A 20,923-nucleotide genomic window follows, 5' to 3' on the forward strand; every position below is an offset into this window, starting at 1 on the left:
TATAAAACTATATAAAAGTTATATAAAAATTATAAAAAATATTTTTATTGTCTATTTATTTATATATATAATTATTTATAGAGTTAATATTTATATTATTATTTCATCATATTAAAATACTTATAACTATACTAAAATTCATATTTAATTCATTAAAATTCTAAAAATTCAAAAAAAAATATTTTTATTCCCGATTAAATTATTTTGTCCTGATTTAATTAATTAGGTCGCGAGACCAATAATTAATTAAATCGTTTATGTTCTCTTATTTGATTTATACTAATCAGGTTTTTTAATGGACATCTCCTACACTAAAAACGATATTTTTTCGTATGACTTTTTTCAGGGTCGATTCTTCAAAGGTCTCCCGATAATGCGCCAGATCAAGACTCGAAGCTAAGTACCTTATTTACTCTTTTTCTTAAAGTCTATTTTGTTTCCTTTTACTTTTAGAGTTTATCCTTTTAATCCTTTTTGAACACTGCATACTCTCACATCTATTGTTTTGCCTTTGCCTTTGTTCCAGGGTTCACCTCTGGGCAACCTCCGACTCTAACCATATCAGATCAAATCCAAATCGAAGCTAAGTATTATTTATTACTCATTATTAATTTATTTATCTTTTAGGGTTAACCCTGATTGTCTCTGAACTAATAATGCACTCACTGTACTTTGCCTTCTTGTTTTTCCTCCTTTTCAGGTTTATCAATTGCCAAAGCTACGTCATTGGTAACCCTAAACCTCATTTTATTTTATGCCTTTTATTATTATTACTTGTGTCAAACCCCATTGGGGATCCGCTGGTTACAATGTCCCGCCCCCTTTATTGCTTTATATTATTGTGTGGTTAGTAATCTTAGGGAGTGCAAGCCTTAAACTGAATTAGAATAACTAATTAAAAGATAAATATCTGAACATAATCACGTGATTGTTGCACACACGCACCCTTTTGGGGTAACCTCTCTGTTGCCTTGTTGCCTGTTGCCTGTTGCCTTCGTGTTTTTTTTTGCAGAATAAGCCATGTCCCTCGAATACGAGGATACCTCAGCCTGTTGCCTCGATAATTAAAAGGTCATACGACCCTAAATGATGCTGCCTTCGATACACAAAAATGACCTCGACCCTCGGAAGTTGCCTACGAAGAAAGGCTGAGGTATCTTCTGGTTGCCTAACGAAAAATGGCTTATTCTGATCCTTGCCTTAGACTACCTACCCCTCTATGGCATGGGACAGTCTTATGGCAAAGGATGCTTCGATGACCCTTCAACCTCCAAATGAAAGGCTTCCTGCCCTCTTATGGCAAGGATAGACCCTTTCATTCTGAAAGGCTAAAAAGAGACCTATCATCTGAGTTTAAGGTAATTGCCCCTAATTGCCTTGCAATGCTCATCTTTAATATTCTTTCTCACAGTTCTTCGAAAACTGGCTACGCTCATTTACGAGCTAAAGTCCACTTTTTCTTTCATCTACCTTTTTCTAAAAACAAATGAGCCAGCAAAGCAATTAAGAGCCCATGGAAAACCATGGATGCAAAGGGTGCCTTACACCTTCCCTTTGCATAAATTACCCCCCGAATTCAGATTTCTTTAAAAGGTTTTTTTTCTGTTTCTTTTAGCCTTTCCGATTTAGTTTGGATAAAATAAAAGTCGGTGGCGACTCTTGCTTACCGCGACATTCCGATTAATAAAAAGTCAGTTCACCGTATTACAATCATCAACAAAGTCTTATTTGAAATCATACAATTCAACAACTTGGGTATTTCGTTGTCATCATCCTCCCTCCAATTTTTGCATAAAACACAAGTTTGATAGAAGAAAGTGAACAAGAGATATATTTTTGTTTTTTTTTAAGATAAAGCACAAAGATAAATAGAATGGATGTAAATGAATTGACTCAAATATGTAATGCTCATTTCATTAAAATTAACATTTAAGAACAAACAAAGTTCAATGCAGTACACAATATAAAATAAGGAAATTGCAAACAGAAGGAAACAAGGCCTAGTGACTAATCAGTGACAAGGAAGATCGATCCTGTCTGAAACACTAGTAACTTGTCATTCTTGACCCAGTTGATTGATCTTCTTCTTGTTTAAGCTCTTCCATAGATTTATTGAAACATAATTCCAGTCCCAAGTGTTGAGGAACCAGTTTGACAGTGGAAAAACAACTATGAAGATGGAGACAGACGATATGAAATGACAACTTGAATGTATGAATATGAATGCATGAAATTTTTGTTATTTTTATGCAAAGATGTATGCCATGTCATGTCATGTATGGTCTACATGTAATGAATTTCAAATCACATGGAACAGAAAATTTTCGATTTCTCAGCACAAAGTGGCACACAATAGGATAGTTCTAAGGTTCTTTCCAACAAGGTTCTAGACACGGTTCTCAGAGTTACGAGCTCCTTTTGAAAACTCAGTCATCTAGTAAATAACTTACCATCCAACTGTGTTTTCAAATGAGGCCTATTCTGAGTGTGGATTTCGCACTTACCCACGGTAATAGTTACGTTACGCAAGTTGGGCGCGAAACCACCATTTCCTAAAAAGTCATGGTTTAAGGGTTATTCTAAAGGTCCCTAGAGTTAACGATCCAAATTGAAAACATCATCGCTCAAGTAAATAACTTACTTAACCAAAGACATCTTCTCAAAGGACCTACTCTAGGCGGGGTATTAGTACCTCCCACTTGACACTACGTCAAGCAAGTTTAATACTAACCCACCATCTTATCTTATGTGTTTCTTGAGCTCGGGTGTAGAGCTTTGTCCACAAAGTGCCAAAAAAACAAGATATTCCAACCATAAAATAAGAAATCAAATAATAAAGGAAATAAATAAACAAATAAATAAAGCTAACAATAATACAAAAAAAAACTAAACTAGGGTTGACTCTCTTAGGTTATCCCCAGCAGAGTCGCCACTTTCTGTAGCGGTAAAAATGTGACTCGACGCGTTTTCACGCATTCGAAGTACAACAGAGTCGCCACCGAACTTTATTTTATTCCAAGAAGGAAAGGGAAAATATCGATAAAACCCACGAAGAGAAAAGAAAATGGATAAGATGGTCATCGCAACCAAATTTAGGTTCGGGAGTCGGTTAAGCAAGGGGAAGGTATTAGCACCCCTCACCTCCATCGTACTCGATGGGACCCATTTAGTTATTCTTGTGATTTATTGTTAGCTTATTATCTACTTGCGTTATTTATTAGGTTGGAAAGAAGAAAGAAACAAAATAAGATTTTTTTTATTATTTGTGCTCGCCAAGACGTTTGTATCTTGTGCCTACGTATTCCCTAGTGCAATGGGAAAGTCAGAGCAATCGTAGTTCGGGCTAAAACTACGAAATGTTTTGTTGATTGATTTTAGCGAGAGGTACTCGATCGCTTTCAAATGGAAATACTACGCGCACATGGATATGATATCACTACAAGAATGGATAACTAAATCAAGATAAGACATGATTTTGGCCATCATCGCATTCGAGTGGAAGATGTTAGATCTTCACATGTGGAAGTATGTTCGTATTGAAATTGAATAAGTGTCTCGTTTTATGAAAAAAGTGTTTTAGAATGTAAAAGGGTGTGAATGAATTGAAAGTTTGTTTGTTAAGAGAAATCAAACATTTAAACAAAAGCTTAACGGCCATCGCCCAAATGTTTGAAAGAGAAAATTGTACAAGTACGTACAACCTCCTCGTAGGTGATGAAGATGATTTGATGAGTTGAAAGACATTTAATTGGATCCAAGTATTTAAACAAAAGCTTAACGGCCATCGCTTAAGATACTTGAAAGAGTGTTTGTTAAATTGATTTTTATAAAGTCTTTAATGGAGTTTAAACATCCAAACAAAGGCTTAACGGCCATCTCCTAAATATTTAAAGAACAACTTGTACAAGTACGTACAAACCCTTCTTTCCATTGTAGATAAAATGATTTGAATGTTAAAAGAAAGCATTTTTGTTAGAAAGGTGAACTAAATCGAGTTTGAGAAGTCTTTAATGGAGTTTAAACATTCGAACAATGGCTTAACGGCCATCGCCTAAATGTTTAAAGAACAAATTGTACAAGTACGTACAAACTCTTCTTTCCATTATAGATAAAATGATTTGAATGTTAAAAGAAAAGCGTTTTTTTGTAAAAAAAGGTGAATTAAATCGAGTTTGAAAGAGTCTTTAATGGAGTCCAAGTATTCGAATAAAAGCTTAACGGCCATCACCCAAATACTTTTAGGACAACTCGCACAAGTACGTACGAATCCTCCTTGAATCATCCATTAAACTCATAACTCGATTTGATTAAAAAAGCTATTTTGTATATTTAAAATAATTTAAAATAAATCCTATATGTACAAAAGAATACATACTTTTTTCTTTTTTTTATAAAATTCAGCAAATAAAATAAATAATAATACATTTTTTGTGATTTTATATGAAAAAGAATTTTAACTTTTGAATGAATATATAAATAAAAAAAGAAATAACTATTTTATCATTCTTTGAAAATAAAAGAGATATTGATTTATAGAGACAAAAAAAGGTAGAAAAAGAAATATGTTGGGCCAGGGAGTGCTAAATTCGAAATGGGGGGTGAAGCCCATAAAGAGAAAGCTGTAAAAAACAGAACTAATAAATAAAATAAAAAAAAGGAGTTGGGCTGGACTGGGTCGGAATGACCCGAGACCCAGCTTACAACAAGAACCGGGTTTGTAACAAAAACCCTAAGGAACAAAACAACACAGCAGCGCTCTTCTCTTTCTATCGTTCCTCTATCTGCCTCATGAACAGACTACAACAACAACAAAATGAAAATTCTTGACCTCACCAGTCTCTCGATCGCATCTCTTTCGCGGTTCACTCTCAAACAACATAATCTTTCCGCTCTCTCAATTCGTTTCTCATCATCTTTCTGAAAACAAACATTCCACACAAACACAACATAGCTAACGCATATAACATGAACCCTAAATCCCAATGCAAACCCAATATCGGCCCCCATTCTCATTATTTCTGTGATGATTTACATAGTACAAAATGGGTGAAGACGAAAATGAAATGAAAAAGTAAAACAGAGGATCTACATGGAAAGGTATGTTTTTTTTAATTTCTACCTCTACTCGACTTTCGTTCTTCTTCTGCGGTATGCTGTACGATTTGATCTCTGTGTGATTGTTGCTATGAATGTGAAAGTTGTAAGTTGTGTGTGTTTTCTGTGTATGTGGTTTCTCGGAGTTCAAGGAGATTCTGTTTTGTGGTAGGCTGAAAGGTTGAATGTATGGCGGTGGTGAGTCGTGATAGAAGAGACTCAGTGAGGTTAATCAGTTGAGTGGTTTTGAAGGGAGGTTTTTAAGTTTCTGTATGAATAAGGGAGATTAGTGAGTCAAGGTTGGAGATGGGTGTGTAGAAAAAAATTGACAGAGGTTTAGTGTGTTATTGTTGGTTTCTGTGAATCGGTTTATGTGTGTGGCAGATTGTGTGTAGGTTTGGCTATAAGAATCGTGGCTGCTCCCCTTCTATGTTGCTGAATGTGTGTTTATATAGAGTAGAAGATTAGGATTTGGATGAAAATTGGGGGAAAACGGGAGAAGATTTGAACATATTGGTGATACTGATTTTGTTGCTTTATTGATGCAGGATTGTCTTGGCTATTTTGGTGCAAGGTTTGGACGATTATGCAGGCTGCAGGATACAAAAGTTGGTAAAAGCAGGAAGCGTGGGATAGAGCAAGAAGTGAAGACAAAATTTTTTTTTGTATTATTTTTTTGTTTAACTTATACTAAAGTTAATAAAATAAAAAATGAAATGGGGCTTTTGTGGATTGGGCCTAAACTATATACAAAAAGAATTTAAGCTTCTATTTTTTGTTTGATATATTTTTTTTACTCATTAAAATTAAAATAAATCTCAATCAAAGAGATAAAAATAATACTAATTCTAATGAAAAATAAAATAAACTAAAATTAAACTAAATTATGAAACAAAACATGTAAAAATGCAAATGAAGTCTATTTTTTGTTGACTTTAATAAAAAGTCAAATTATCTAAGATATGTGAAAATGCGACGATTCAACGATGAATGCACGTAAAATGTGAGCGCGACATGAAAAAAATGAATGAAATATGCGGGTCAAAAATTGGGGTGCGACAAAGGTAATTGCCCCTAATTGCCTTGCCATGCTCTATTTTCTATATTCTTTCTCAAAATTCTTCAAAAACTGGCTACAGTAGCTCATTTACGAGCTAAAGTCCATTTTCCCTCTTTCATCTACATTTTCTGAAAACGAGCAAGCAAAGCAATTAAGAGCCCATGGAAAACCATGGATGCAAAGGGTGCCTTACACCTTCCCTTTGCATAAATTACCCCCCCGAACTTAGATTTCTTTAAAAGGTTTTTTTTCTGTTTCTTTTAGCCTTTCTGAATTTGTTTGGATAAAATAAAAGTCGGTCGCGACTCTTGCTATCCGCGACATTACGATAAAAAGTCAGTTCACCGTATTACATTCTCTCATATTGTTTGTTTTTCATCTGAATCTTTTAAATGCTTTTTGATGTTATGCCAAAAAGGGGGAGAAAACATGATAATTGATTTGATTTATTATATCAGTTGTTGGGATTAAGTCTCAACATTCCTAACAATATTTACAAGTTATATGTCTTTGAGATTTTTGCAGGAGTGAAGATATTCTTGAATTGAAGCAAGCTTAATGCTGTGAAGCTTCAAGATCAGAAACAAGAACGAAGAATGTTCTGATATTCTCGTGGCAGAATATGCTATAACACATTCTTATCCCTTATATGTTCTGATACATATTTATTTTAAGAACTTATCAAAGTGTGCTCTGATATTGTTTAGCATTGCTCTGATATATGTTCTTTCTTAAAAAAAGTTTTGATTCATTCATGCTCTGACTTTTGTCGTCTAGTTTGTTCTGGAGCATTTCAGGATGTAAAGATGCTCTGATGATGCTCTGGTACATTCAAGAATGTTTTGATACAACCAAGCATGCAATGATTCAAGAATAAATTCAAAGCTGTGAAGCTATCCTATGGAAGCAAGAAGTAGATGCTCTGAATGTTCTGAAGTTTTAGGCAAATGTGAATGTCTCGACTGAAATGGAAAATACTCAGGGAAGTCTTTTATTTATAAATTCTTCCAGTATTTATTTCAGGGGGAGATTGTTAATCTCAGGGGGGACATATTCACACACTATGTTCATATACTTATGCTATAACTGTGTCATTGTCTTTGGTCATCTGATATTCTGATTGCAAATTCATATCAATTATATATGTTTTTGTCATCATCAAAAAGGGGGAGATTTTTAGAACAAGAATTGTTCTGATCAATATTCTTAGTTTGGATGATAACAATGTATATGAATTTTGTATAAGACAATGTTGTACTCTAATCCTATGCATTTTCCATTTCAGGAAATATATGATGAGTATGCACAATTCAGCGCTAAGAAGCATTGACTCGGAAGGTTCAATATGCAACATCAGAACATGCTCTCACAAGACATCAGAAGATGGTCAAGCAGAATCAGAACATGGTCTATTGAAGCATCAGAAGTACTTGAGTTCAGAAGCAGAAGCACTGAAGTTCTTATGGTATCACGCTAGAAGCACTTCAAAATCAGAAGACAAGAAGATGCTCTGCACCAAGCTGTTTGACTCTTATTAATTCAAACGTTGTATCTACAAAGATCAGATCATAAGCAAGTACAAGATGGCAGGCTATGCTGACTGATAAAAGGAACGTTAGAAGCTATTAAAGGCAAAGTCAGTTAAAGCAGGAAAAGCAAGGCTCGAGGTAGTTGACAAAAGAGTGAAATATTAAATGCAATCCTGTACGGATCACTCAACGCATTAAATGCTCCCAACTGTCATCTTCTCTAAACGCCTTTAAATAGAAGTTCAGATGAGAAGCTTAACACAACACTCTTGCTCAAAAATACAGAAACGCTGTCAAATTCAAAAGCTCGCAAACTTCATCTTCAACCTCACTTCATTACTGTTGTAATATCTTAGTGAGATTTAAGCTTAGAACTTAAGAGAAATATCACAGTTGTGATTATAGCTTATTAAGAACCATTGTAATACTCTTGTAAAAATTTGCTTACATTAATTTGCAAAAGGTTCCTAGAGTGATCAAGGTGTGATCAGAATACTCTAGAAGACTTAGAAGGTATCTAATTGGAAAACCATTGTAATCAAGGTTGATTAGTGGATTAAATCCTCAGGTGAGGTAAATCACTCTAAGGGGGTGGACTGGAGTAGTTTCGTTAACAATGAACCAAGATAAAAATCATTGTGCAATTGTTTTTATCTTAAGAGTTTTTAAAGTCACACTTATTCAACCCCCCCCCCCCCCCCTTTATAAGTGTTTTTCTATCCTTCAAAAACCTCCAATCACAATAACAACAACAACAATAAATCTTTTACTTATTTAAATAAAAACAACAACACATAACATTCAATCTAAATTTCAACAATAACAATAACAACAAGAACAACTTTAAATCTTCAATCTCAATAACAAGAACAACACAAAACCCTTACTTGTTTTTTTTATTAAAAAACACGATAAAACCTTCAATCTCAATCTCAACAACAACAACAACATAATATCATCAATCTCAATCTCAAAACTATAATAACATTAAACCTTTAGAATGTGTTCGAATGAGCTATTTGGAAATTTTAAAGGAAATTAAAATTCAAAGCAATTTCAATGATTCAATTGAAATCCATTCATTTTAAATTATTTTGTTGGATGAAGTATTAAGATAATTCATTGTTAGAATTTTGGGATCATTTTTTATAAAATTTAAATATTTTGGATCAAATAAAAAATTGAAAAGTAGGGACCAATGTGAAATTTTCAAATATTTTGAAAGACCAAATTGTAAAATTTAAAAATTATAAAGGACCAATTTGCAATTTTTTGAAAATATTTAGGATCAAATTTGTAATTTTGGAAAATATGAGGACTAATTTGCAAAATTTGAAGAAATAATAGTAACAAATACCTTATATGAAGTATGAGAGTAATTTCAAATTCTTTGGTTTTTGATGTCATTTCAAAACATAAATTTCCATTATTTAAAAAATTCTTCATTTTTGTATCCAAACAATAAATTTTGTGCAAATCATTTAAAATTCCCTTAAAAAATTACATTACCTCATTAAAATGCTTCATCCAAACACACTCTTAGAGTTTAGGGTCTCAATAACAACAACATTAAACATAAAATATCCAAACAACAACAACATTACAGTTACATGCATGGGAAAGGATTTTTACGTATTAGAAACGTGATGAAGAACTCTAAGAAATGATACTTATTTGAGCTTTATCTTTCCATTTTATGATAATCTTTCAAGTTTCTTCTTAGAGTTTCCTTCCTTCTTTCCTTGCTTCATACGAGTTGGAGAAGATATGATGGATGTCTGAACCTCATTTCTGGAAGAAATGGTATTATAAAGTTTGGTTAAGTCAAGAAATAATGTTTTCGAGTTGAGTTTAGTGCTTTCTTTGTTAATGGAAATGGTGTATCGAGGAGATGATAAATTTAGGTAGGGATAAATGGTATTCGTTAAGGGAAAATGAAAAAAAGCTACAACTCTATTTTGAAGAAGGTTTAAGGTGTTTTGCATGTTAGCTGCATTATTGGTAAAACATACGTGGTTGATTGTGTGTACGGAGGTTGCATATATGTGTGGAGCTAATACAGGTTTTGTAATGAATGTCATGATCGTTGTCATGACATCCATGTGTGACAGCAGGAGCTGTAAGTTTTTATTAATTGTGTTTCCTGATTTATCACTTTTATCTGTTCAGGAAACTTTTTATTGAGTGCTGCAAATTTCGTTCAGAAGATCCTAAGGACAGCACATTGTGTAACAGACAGTTGGCGTGTGAATTAGGTTAACTTTGTTAACCCTAATGTGTTTCTAAAAAAGCCCAAGGCCCAAGACTGCATATAAAAAGAACTGCAATCCTAATTTGGAACACAGACAAAAGATTGTGTATTGTGAAGAACGGTTGTTCTGTAGCTGTCTCTTGTGATCCACGCTATTATCTTTGATGATTGCGTTGGAATTAGTTTGTGTTTTAGTTGTGTCACTCTAAGCTTTTAAGCACGAGTGTGTGTCTCTTGATTGAAGCTTTTAAGCAGATCAAGGTGTGTTTTTGAAGTGTGTCTTCTATCTGTAATTGTTTATTGTTTTATGTTGTTTGTTATTATTGTCTGTGCTATGTAATTGTGGATGTCATAACATCCAGTTTGACATCGAGCAAGTATTACTAGAATTTTCAATTAGCATTAGAGCAGGCGCCCTGCCTGTTTACATCTGGGTGAGATCTAGGGATAACAAAATACTGGTACTATAGAGAAGGAACTGTTAGTGTTTGGAAACAGACCACCTATCCTGGATGGCTCTAACTATGACTACTGGAAATCTCGTATGGTAGCAGTCATTAAGTCAGTGGACAACAAGGCCTGGAGAGTTGTTAAAAGTGGATGGAAACATCCTGAGAAAATTCTGGAAGATGGAACCACTGTTATAATTCCTGAAACTCAATGGAGCAAATCTGAAGAAGAGTTAGCGTTGGGAAATTCCAAGGCCCTAAGTTCTTTGTTCAATGGTATTGACAAAAACATCTTCAGACTTGTACAACACAGTGAGCTGGCTAAAGAAGCTTGGGATATTCTCAAAACAGCACATGAAGGTACGTCCAAGGTAAAGATGTCAAGACTTCAAATACTTACCAGTAAGTTTGAAAATCTCGAGATGAAAGAGGATGAAACCATTTATGAGTTTTACATGAATGTCCGAGAGATTTCAAACAACTCTGCAGCCTTAGGTGAGAAAATGACTGCAGAAAAACTGGTAAGGAAGATCCTCAGATCACTGCCTAAGCGATTTAATATGAAGGTAACTGCCATAGAGGAAGCTCAAGACATCAACAACATGAAGCTGGACAAACTTCTTGGTTCTCTTTAAACCTTTGAGTCAAGCATCTGTGAGCCTGTTGAAAAGAAGAACAAAAACATTGTGTTTGTCACCAACACAGTTGATGATTCAAAAGAAAGCAATGGTGTATGTGATGAGAATTTATCAGACGCCATAGCCATGCTTGGAAAACAACTCAACAGACTTATTAAAAGGGTTGATTAGAAGTCCATACCCAATGTCAAGAACACTTCCTATGACATCATTCAGACATATGACTCAAGCAAAAGATTCAAAGCTGAGGAGAAGCCCTATCTAGGGAAAGTGGTTCAATGTCATGGATGTGAAGGATTCGGACACATTAGAGCTGAATGTCCTACCTACCACAAGGAGCAAAAGAAAGGACTGAATGTTACTTGGTCTGACAAAGACTCAGATTCCGAAAAGGAAACTGCAAAGCATGTCACAGTTTCAACAAGAATCTATGAATCTTATGATGATTCCAGTGATGATGAGCTAACCTTCGATGAACTAGCTTCCTCGTACAAGAAGTTGTGTAGGGAGAATGTTGAAGTCTGCAAACAAGTGGAGAAGCAAGTGGTGATCATAAGAGATCTAGAATCTGAAAAGATTAAACATCTTGTAACCATATACTCCCTAAGTAGTGAAGTAAGCATGTTGAACCACAAACTTGATCAAATGACCAAGTCATTCAAAATGTTGAACAATGGATCTGATACTCTAGAAGAAATTCTGGAATCTGGACAAAGATCAGGGGACATGTCTGGAGTGGGATTTGTGGCTAAAGAGGAATTAATCTTTGAACTCAGGAGGATAGAATCCAAGACGTGTGTGACTAACCAGATGTCAATCCAAATGTCACAACATCAAGGAAACAGAAGAATGAGGCTCTCAAAGAAAAGTTTCCAGAAATGGAGGTGTCATCACTGTGGAAGATTTGGTCACATAATGCCATTCTTTTTCAGTCTATTTGGATATCCAGACCAAACTCAACAAGTCAAACTTGATCATGATACTAGTAACAGGAAGCATTCTGGGATAGCTAAGAATATTGCTCTAATAGAACACACCACTCTAAGAATGCCCTCCAAAGAAGATTGGTACCTTGACAGTGGCTGCTCAAACCATATGAATGGTAGCATGAACTCACTGGAAAACCTCAAACCTGAGGAATCCAACTATGTAACTCTTGGTGATGGAGATGTAAGAGAAATCAAAGGTGTTGGCATGATAGAAGGTCAAGGTGTTCCTAACTTACATAATGTTCTACTTGTGCAAGGACTGACCACAAACTTTATAAGCATCAGCCAACTATGTGATGAAGGAATGTATGTCAGATTCTTTAAAGAAGAGTTCATTGTTACCAACAAAGAAAATGAAGAAGTCATGAAAGGAGTCAGATCTTAAAATAATTGTTATCTATGGGAGCCAAAAAATTTCAAGTCTCTAACTACTTATCCCATGACCAATACAATAAATGAAGAAAAATATCAAGAAAGAACCATCAAATCAGAAGCTTCTACTCCCAGAACAAGAATCCTGACAGAAGGAATGGATGAGTCTGATGATGAGATCTTCATTGAAGAACTCACCATCGAAAAACTAGTTATTGGATACTATGAGATGTGTGTACTAAATGGGGAATTGAGCAAGAGATTGAAAATGTATGAAAATGCTTATGCACTGTTACAAGAAGAAAGAGTAAAACTCATAATGAACATTGATGATCTAGAAGGAGAGGTGCAAGACACAAAAAAAAAGGAAAGAAGGCAAAATAAGAGGCTCAGCACACTCCTATCTCAGCCAAAAGGTGCTATCAATGTGGTAAGATAGGTCACCTGAGGTTCACTTGTCCTGAGACTCAGGAATCTTCCTATAGAAGTACATCTCATCAGGAAAACCTGACTAAGGAGAAAACATCGCAACAAAAGACACGGGTGAAATCTAGTCACTCAAGCCATCACATACCTAAAGAGAAAGTTGTAAAGAAAGCAGTAAACTCCAGAAAAAGGAAATCCAGACGAAACAAACATCACAAAAAGGATGTAGGTTTCTCAGCTACAAACAGGAACAAAACAATCATAAAGGATGTTGTGAAAGGAAGTGAGTTGACTCACTCATCAGATCAGGTCAATGTTAATACAAATGTCTTAACATCAAAACTGGGTGAGAGCTCAACTGTGCAAATTGAGACGAACAAAGCATCCGGGATTGATGAATGTTCTTCAGTAAAAATTAAAAGAATCATTCAAAAGGATATCACTGCTCCAAATGATCTTCCAAGGAAGGGATCCATCAACAGCCAGGATCCCCTAAGAAAGAAGATTCTAGAGATAGACCAAGTCTCAAGATTCTGGATGGAAAGAGCTCTAGACTCACAGTCACACTTGAAAGATCAAGTAAGAAAGGAGAGCAGGATTCTTGTTATCACAGCTAAAGATGCTGAGCTGATGACAAGTATGATTTCTACTAATCTATTGAACTGGTTTAAATCAAGCTGGACATACCTTGGTATATCTCACCAAAATATAGAGTGGAATGTCGTAACTATGCCTTACTACATCAAAAACAAGGTGGAGGACAAATGGAACCTCATTCAAAAGTCAACTACTGATCCATATATACAGAAGATTGTGTATTGTGAAGAACGACTGTTTTGTAACTGTCTCTTGTGATCCACGCTATTATCTTTGATGATTGCGTTGGAATTAGTTTGTGTTTTAGTTGTGTCACTCTAAGCTTTTAAGCACGAGTGTGTGTCTCTTGATTGAAGCTTTTAAGTAGATCAAGGTGTGTTTTTGAAGTGTGTCTTCTATCTGTAATTGTTTATTGTGTATGTGTTATCACTACTGTGATTGAGGGGGGGTGGAATGGAGATATTCCATATCCAGGTAGAACCTAGGTAGAAGGGTCATTGGGTAGTGATTAAGAGAGGAGTTGTAAACTGGGAGTTTAGCTCTGAATTGATACAGCTAATAGTGGACTTCATCCCTGGCTTGGTAGCCCCCAGAGTAGGTTGTTTGAACTGAAATGGGTAAACAGTTCTGTGTGTTCTTTATTGTTTTATGTTGTTTGTTATTATTGTCTGTGCTGCGTAATTGTGGATGTCATAACATCCAGTTTGACATTGAGCGTGTATTACTAGAATTTTCAAAGGTAAAAGAGCGAAACTTTTCCACTCGGTTGAAACCTTCTAACAAATGGGAAATCCTATTTATTTTAATTTATAATAAATAAAAACTAGACACCATTTTATTTAATTAATCCACTTTTTCTCTCGGTTGAACCTCCTAACTGAAGTGAAATCTTATTTATTTTAAATTTATAAATAAAAAAAGCAAGACCACTTTTTCCATTAAAAAAATGCAAGGCCACTTTTCCCCTCTGTTCTGATCGAGAAAAAATGTAATTTATTTATAATTTAAAAAAAAAGAAAAAAAAAGGAGCCACTGCAACTTTTCCATTATGTTGGTAGTTCCAACTAAGGTGAAATCTTTTTCTTTTTTTTACTTTTATTAATAGAAACGCGTCAAATTTAAAAGTTTCACTTGGTAATTTGTATAAATCTTGATGAAAATTTTATCACTAAAAGAGATTTTTATAATTATGCCACATAAAGTACATTAGAAATTTTATCCATTTAAATATAAGATTTTACATAACGTACATTAGAGATTGACAATTAACTAACACATTGCACAAACACAAACTCTTAGTTCTAACTAAATTAGAACTAATTTTATTTAGAATATATGGATGACACTGTAAATACATAATTGATGATTTTTCACATCATATTTATTTTCAGATATCACTTTAGAACAAGTTCAAACTTAATCAATGTGTAAATGTGCTAGATGACACAAGAATTGCCACGAGACTCGCTCACATTGGGTACCCAAGCAATAGCCTTGTTACCAATAAAATGGCAAATGGGGACATTTTCTTGTTTAACATTGAGAACTTCATGTAACACATTAGGATTCATACCTCTAGTGTCATGGTGGCAAATAGTTAGTGCTTTCGATTTAGTTCCATCGGAGGCCACCAATGGGACCATATAAGTTGTTGTTGCATTTATTGTGTGACAATAAAATACAACTTTTTTAAAATTTAATCTATGACACATCACTGCTTTGTCTCCAATTTTCTTTATATCCTCCACTACATATTGGTCTTGACTTTGAGAAAATGAACTTGACATCACTTTTATATTCTTTCCAAGCTTTGAAATGGCAAAATCCATCATTGATTCTAGTGATGAGGCACAATGTTTGTCTTCCCCTATTGCAGATGGAGTTCCACAATAGTTGTTAAGAATGTGAACTTCTTTTTCATCTAATGTGTGTGCTACAAAAGGTTGATTTTCTTTTTCACTTTCTTTTTTATCCCATGCACTAAATTCAAAATGTTTCTTTGCTTTTTCAGCTTCTTTTTTATGCCACCACACAAACGTTCCAAAAGGTTGATTTTGTTTTTCAACTTCATTTTTGTACGACGCACTAAATCCAAAGGGTTGATTTTCTTTTTTAGTATTTTTTCTATCCCATGCACTAAATTCAAAAGGCTTCTTTTCTTTTTCAGTTTCTCTTTTATGCCACCATACAAACGTTCCAAAAGGTTGATTTTCTTTTTCAATTTCTTTTTTATAACATGCCCTGAATCCAAAAGGTTTCTTTTCTTTTTCAGTTTCTCTTTTATGCCACCACACGAACGTTCCAAAAGGTTGATTTTCTTTTTCAACTTCTTTTTTATCATGAACACTAAGTCCACAAGGTTGATTTGGTGTTTCAGTTTCTTTTTTATGCCACCAGACAAAAGTTCCAAAAGGTTGATTTGTTCCAATATTTTCCATTTTGGTTTTGTCGCTCTTAATGGTTAATCCAAAAGGTTGATTTTCTTTTTCATGTGTTTGCCCAAGCCCTTTGCGAGTCTTAAAAGTCTGGCGTGCATTTTTGACAGGTACTGGTGTTGTTGATTTTGATGATTGGATATCTGAATGTTTAGGGATTCCTAAGTTCATTGTCTTCCCAGGATATAGGTCGTGTTCAAAAAAGACAGTCCAATATTGTTTCTCTTCATGACTTTTGATAGGTATACTTACTTCTTTATCTGCAACATCAAATGTTAAACCAAATACACAATCATGAATAGTCTTTGTAATCATACATATAAACCAACTAAAATGAAATCATATATAAAAGTACATGCCGATGTAAAATATATAACTTATAAAATATTTAAATATGTAAATGATTCCTACATATATTAAGAATTTTTATTTTAAAAAAATTTTATTTTGTTTTTATTCATTGTAAATATTACATGTTTTTACTTTTCTTCCTTTTTGTTTTGTTTTAAAAAATTAATCTTTATAATATGTAAAATATTTGATTTTAATTATTTAAATAAGTACTAAAATAATTATTACAAACACTAATTTTAATATGAATCAATATTTATAGAGAATAAAATGTCATACGGTTATAAAGAATAAAATATTTACAAATTTTTTTACAAATACAATATTTATTACATGAACAAAAACCTAAATGTCATACTTTTATAAAGAATAAAATCTTAACAATTTTTTGAGTCCGAAAAGATTATAATGTATGATAAATCTTTCCTTCGAAAAATTTAAAAGTAATGTAAAACTTATTCCTAAAACTATCATCAATTATTGGGGTAAAAAATGATGTTTCAGATTTATCGATTTAATTTAGAGATAGATTGCAAAAATTAATAAATATATACTATAATTAAAGATAATCTTATAAAAAATAATAAAAAATATTATAAAAAAAAAGAGTTTGCATATGGAAAGAGATAATATTAAACATTTAATTATATGACAAAGGCTAGCATATAATATTATAAAGACCTCAACATAGAAATATATAATATTAAGAATTTTAAAAATATATTTTAAAACAACGTTTTAACTATAAATTCCTCAACTTATGATCGAAGAGTACAAATTAATAAGATTTTATTTATATTTTACTAACCAGACAATAGAAGATCTGAAAGTGCCTTAGGTATAGGAGTGTTTGGCCAAACAGATTTCCAATATTCTTCTTCAGATTTAAATCCATTAATTCCCAAGAGAGTCAACTGCAAATATATTCAAGTTAGATTGTCATTGTAATAAAACACATATTTAATGTAAAAAAAAGTAATATTAATTATATATTTAATGACAAATCTTAAATTGTTTTTTCTTTAAATTTTACTATTTTAGTCATTTTTTACCGGACTATTTTATTCCCGGCAACATTAAAACCAAAACTAAATTAATTTTGTTTGTGGAGACATTCCTTTTAGGGAGTAATAACATGAATAAGTAAATAAATCGATAATTTTGCTTATATAAATTATTTCATGATCATTCCAAATAATAAAATATTGATAGAAAGTTGAGACAATTAACTACAAGTGATCAAGCAAAGAAGACAACAGCTTACCAAAAAGAGAGCTAAAACAGATAGACTTTTAAACTCCATTAGGCTGTATAGTGTGAGTGTGTGAGTATGAACCACAAACTGATGCAATATATATAGTGTGGGAGTCCAATTGATAGAACAAATTATTAAATTCACAATAAGTATTGGTGATGACCATTTTTGAAAAACTAAAATCACAATAAATATATAAGTGAGGCTGAGATTATTTAAAAAATTATATGTTTTACATTTTTAATGGACTACAACTATTTTTTTTTTTGGTGTAGATAGAGTATTTATAATCACTACAAAATTATATGTTTTATATAATTAACAGACTACAATTTATTATTTTATATTATTTTACTTTATTAATAATGATATTGTAGAGAGATTTGCCAATCATAACATTAATTATTTATTGTAAAGAGTAATAAATTAAAGTAAATAATTAACAAATAGGGTATTACATACTTTGTCTAAGGGAATGGGAATTATTATTTTGCATGAACTTTCGTTTTCTTTAAGGAGATAAAATGGGCCAACTTGTACCATTTTTTAATATTACTTCAAACCATAGGGTGGGGCAGCCATCTTCATAGGTGGTTGAAACTCTCACATCACAAGTCAAGAAGGTGAAATGCAAATAGCAGACGAAAGTAAAAAATAAAAATAAAAATTTGATCATTAGAAATGTTAGTGTGTCAAGACAAAAGTTAAATTAAATTTATTAATTTTAAACAACAAAAACAACAATTAAATTTTATTTCACCAGTTAGGACCCATTAAATGGATCAAACAATATGTAATATCCTATCAAAATTCAAATTCTTATTCAACTCATTGATCTCAATTTTTTTTTTCTAATAGTTACTTTTATGATTTTACTTAACCTTTGATCTCTAGTTATTTGGTTAACCTATCTACAAGCATATTATTTGTTGTATAAATAAATAATTTTTTAAACAACATAACCTACTTTGTCACACTGTTTTTCTAAAATAATAAGTAGGAGTGAGTAAGTTGGAGTTAAAGGTCGAAAACCTCAAGTCAAATTTTAAAAGATAAGTTTAAAAGATATTTTGTACATAATTAAAGCACGCAAGTCAAATGCAACACATATTGAGGCTAGTGAATTCTTTAAGATGTGATAACTTTGAAGTGTATAATAGTATATTTTATAAATATATTTAATGATTGATTAAATTAATTTCTTTAAATAGTTAAGAATATAAATCCATTAATAAAATTTTAATGTAATTGATGTTGATGAAATTTTTTTTTTCAATTAATAAAAAAGTCAATATATTTAACTTAAGTTTTTAAAATAATAGGGTATAAAAACGCCACAACCCACACAAAGCACTTGGATATTGGATATGTTGGAAGAGGAAGATGAGATAGGAGAAGATATCCCCAAACCTGGTCAAAATGACTATAAAGTTACAAACTACTGTCATCACTCTTGTGTAACATAGCTTATAAGAAAAATATAAAAATTTATCCTTTTTGAAAATACATATACCCAAAAAGGAAAAAACAAATACAAATCTCACCTTATAGGATAAGCTATGTAACACCTCAGTTAAATATATGTCTAGAATTATGTTAATAAAAGTGTTAATAAGTGATATTGCGTACAACGTAGCTATTAAAAAGATAATAAAAGTATTAATAAGTGATATTGCGTACAACGTAGCTATTAAAAGACAATAAAAGTGTTAACAAGTGATATAGCTATTAAAAGACATCTGAATACATGTACAATGTAATTATTTCAAAATACAATACATAAAAAATCCTATATGTCCATACAAACTAAGAGAACAAATATCCAAATCTATAATATAAGAAAATTTATTATTCTGAAATTCACCATTAATCCCCTTTGGTTATCTTATTTCAAATCCAATAAAAAACTTTCTGAATTTCAAATTTTTCCCTTCCCCATAATATGGAAATTCACACCATCTGTTTCTTCCTAACATCATCACTCTCTTCCTCTTCTTCTTTCTTCTTTCTTCTCTCTTCCATTTTTTCCTCTTTTTCCTTATTTGTTCCTTCTTTCTTCTCTCTTCCATTTTTTCCTCTTTTTCCTTATCTCTTCTGCACGACAAAGAGGTATATTTGTTGTTATTAATTTTTAACTTCAATTTTAGGGTTTCATATATAATTGATAAAGAGGTGAGTTTGTGTTTGTACGGATTTTTCACTTTTAATTTGGGATGACAGTTATTATTTTTTAGGGTTTTCATAAAAAACTTCATGTTGGTTATTTATGCATTTTTTTTCGTTTCAAAACCATTACATCAACACCAATTTCTTTCGAATCTTGTTGTTTTTGTTGTTCTACAACTGCATTTTTTATAATTTATTAAAAGTTATACAAAAACGGTTGTTTGATATAACCGTTGTTGTATGTAACACTTTGTTATGAGTTCGAGTCTTGATGTTGTTATTGTTCTACTACTGCATTTTTTATATTTTATTAAAAGACATACAATAATAGTTATTTAATACAATTGTTGATCTAAGTAGCACACTTATAGAGTTTCTTCACTATCCTTAAACAAATCTTGGCCATTCATTTAGTGATTATCAACACCCAAGACACTACTATTAGTGATCTACGTGAAACCTAAAAATTAGACGAACTTTCAACTTAGAAGAACTTCATCTTCTTCCTTCAAATGTCATCTTTCATTTACAACACTCTATTTCTCCACTAAACCAAACTCGACAACATCATTTCTTTCATTAACAAAAATCAAAAACATCATTTCTTTCATTAACAAGTTTAAGAACTCCATCATCTCTTCTCCAACTTGAATGAGACAAGGAAAGTATGGATTCGAGTTAGCAATGTTAGTTGTTGTTGTTCTTGTTTTTCTTGTTGTCATTATTGTTGTTTTGTTGTTGTTCTTGTTTTTCTTGTTCTTCTTCTTCTTCTTCTTCTTGTTATTGTTGTTGTTCTTCTACTTCTTGGTTTTGTTGTTCTTGCTGTTCTTGTTCTTGTTATTCTTACTATTTTTGTTGTTCTATTGTTGATTTTTTTTAATTTTATTAAAAAAACATACAACAATGGTTGTTTAATATAACTATAGTTGTAAGTAGCGTGCTATCCAGTTTACTACTACAGAAAGTTTACCGTGATTATAAATATCCCACTTACAATCCCACCCTACCTAACAATGGTTGTTCAACCGTTATTATAGGTCTTTCTCGACCGTTATTATATGGGTTTCTCGCAGTAGTGTATCAATCCAATGGTGAATTTTGTTATATATATATATATATATATATATATATATATATATATATATATATATATATGAGATAAAGAGTTATTGAAGGTGTATATATATATATATATTGTTAATTCTCCGAATTGTGTAATTGGCATTTATGTTTGGCTAAACTGTAGTAGCAACAATATGTATTATAGGATGTAAAACTTGCTAATAGACATATCCTATAAGGGAGAAGTCG

The 20,923-nt window shown here is 32.3% G+C and overlaps 1 protein-coding gene across 1 annotated transcript; it reads right to left on the reverse strand.

The window, feature by feature from the left end:
- Positions 1-14,689: 14,689 nt before the first annotated feature.
- Positions 14,690-17,544, reverse strand: LOC131606775 (embryonic abundant protein VF30.1-like). Its single transcript, XM_058878909.1, has 3 exons — positions 17,456-17,544; positions 17,000-17,105; positions 14,690-16,100 (listed from the first exon to the last, which is right to left on the reverse strand). Exons 1-3 carry the CDS (start codon positions 17,492-17,494, stop codon positions 14,842-14,844), a joined length of 1,404 nt encoding a protein of 467 aa, XP_058734892.1. The 5' UTR covers positions 17,495-17,544; the 3' UTR covers positions 14,690-14,841.
- Positions 17,545-20,923: the final 3,379 nt, after the last annotated feature.

Source organism: Vicia villosa, linkage group LG5, assembly GCF_029867415.1.
Source record: "Vicia villosa cultivar HV-30 ecotype Madison, WI linkage group LG5, Vvil1.0, whole genome shotgun sequence".
Lineage (NCBI taxonomy): Eukaryota > Viridiplantae > Streptophyta > Magnoliopsida > Fabales > Fabaceae > Vicia > Vicia villosa.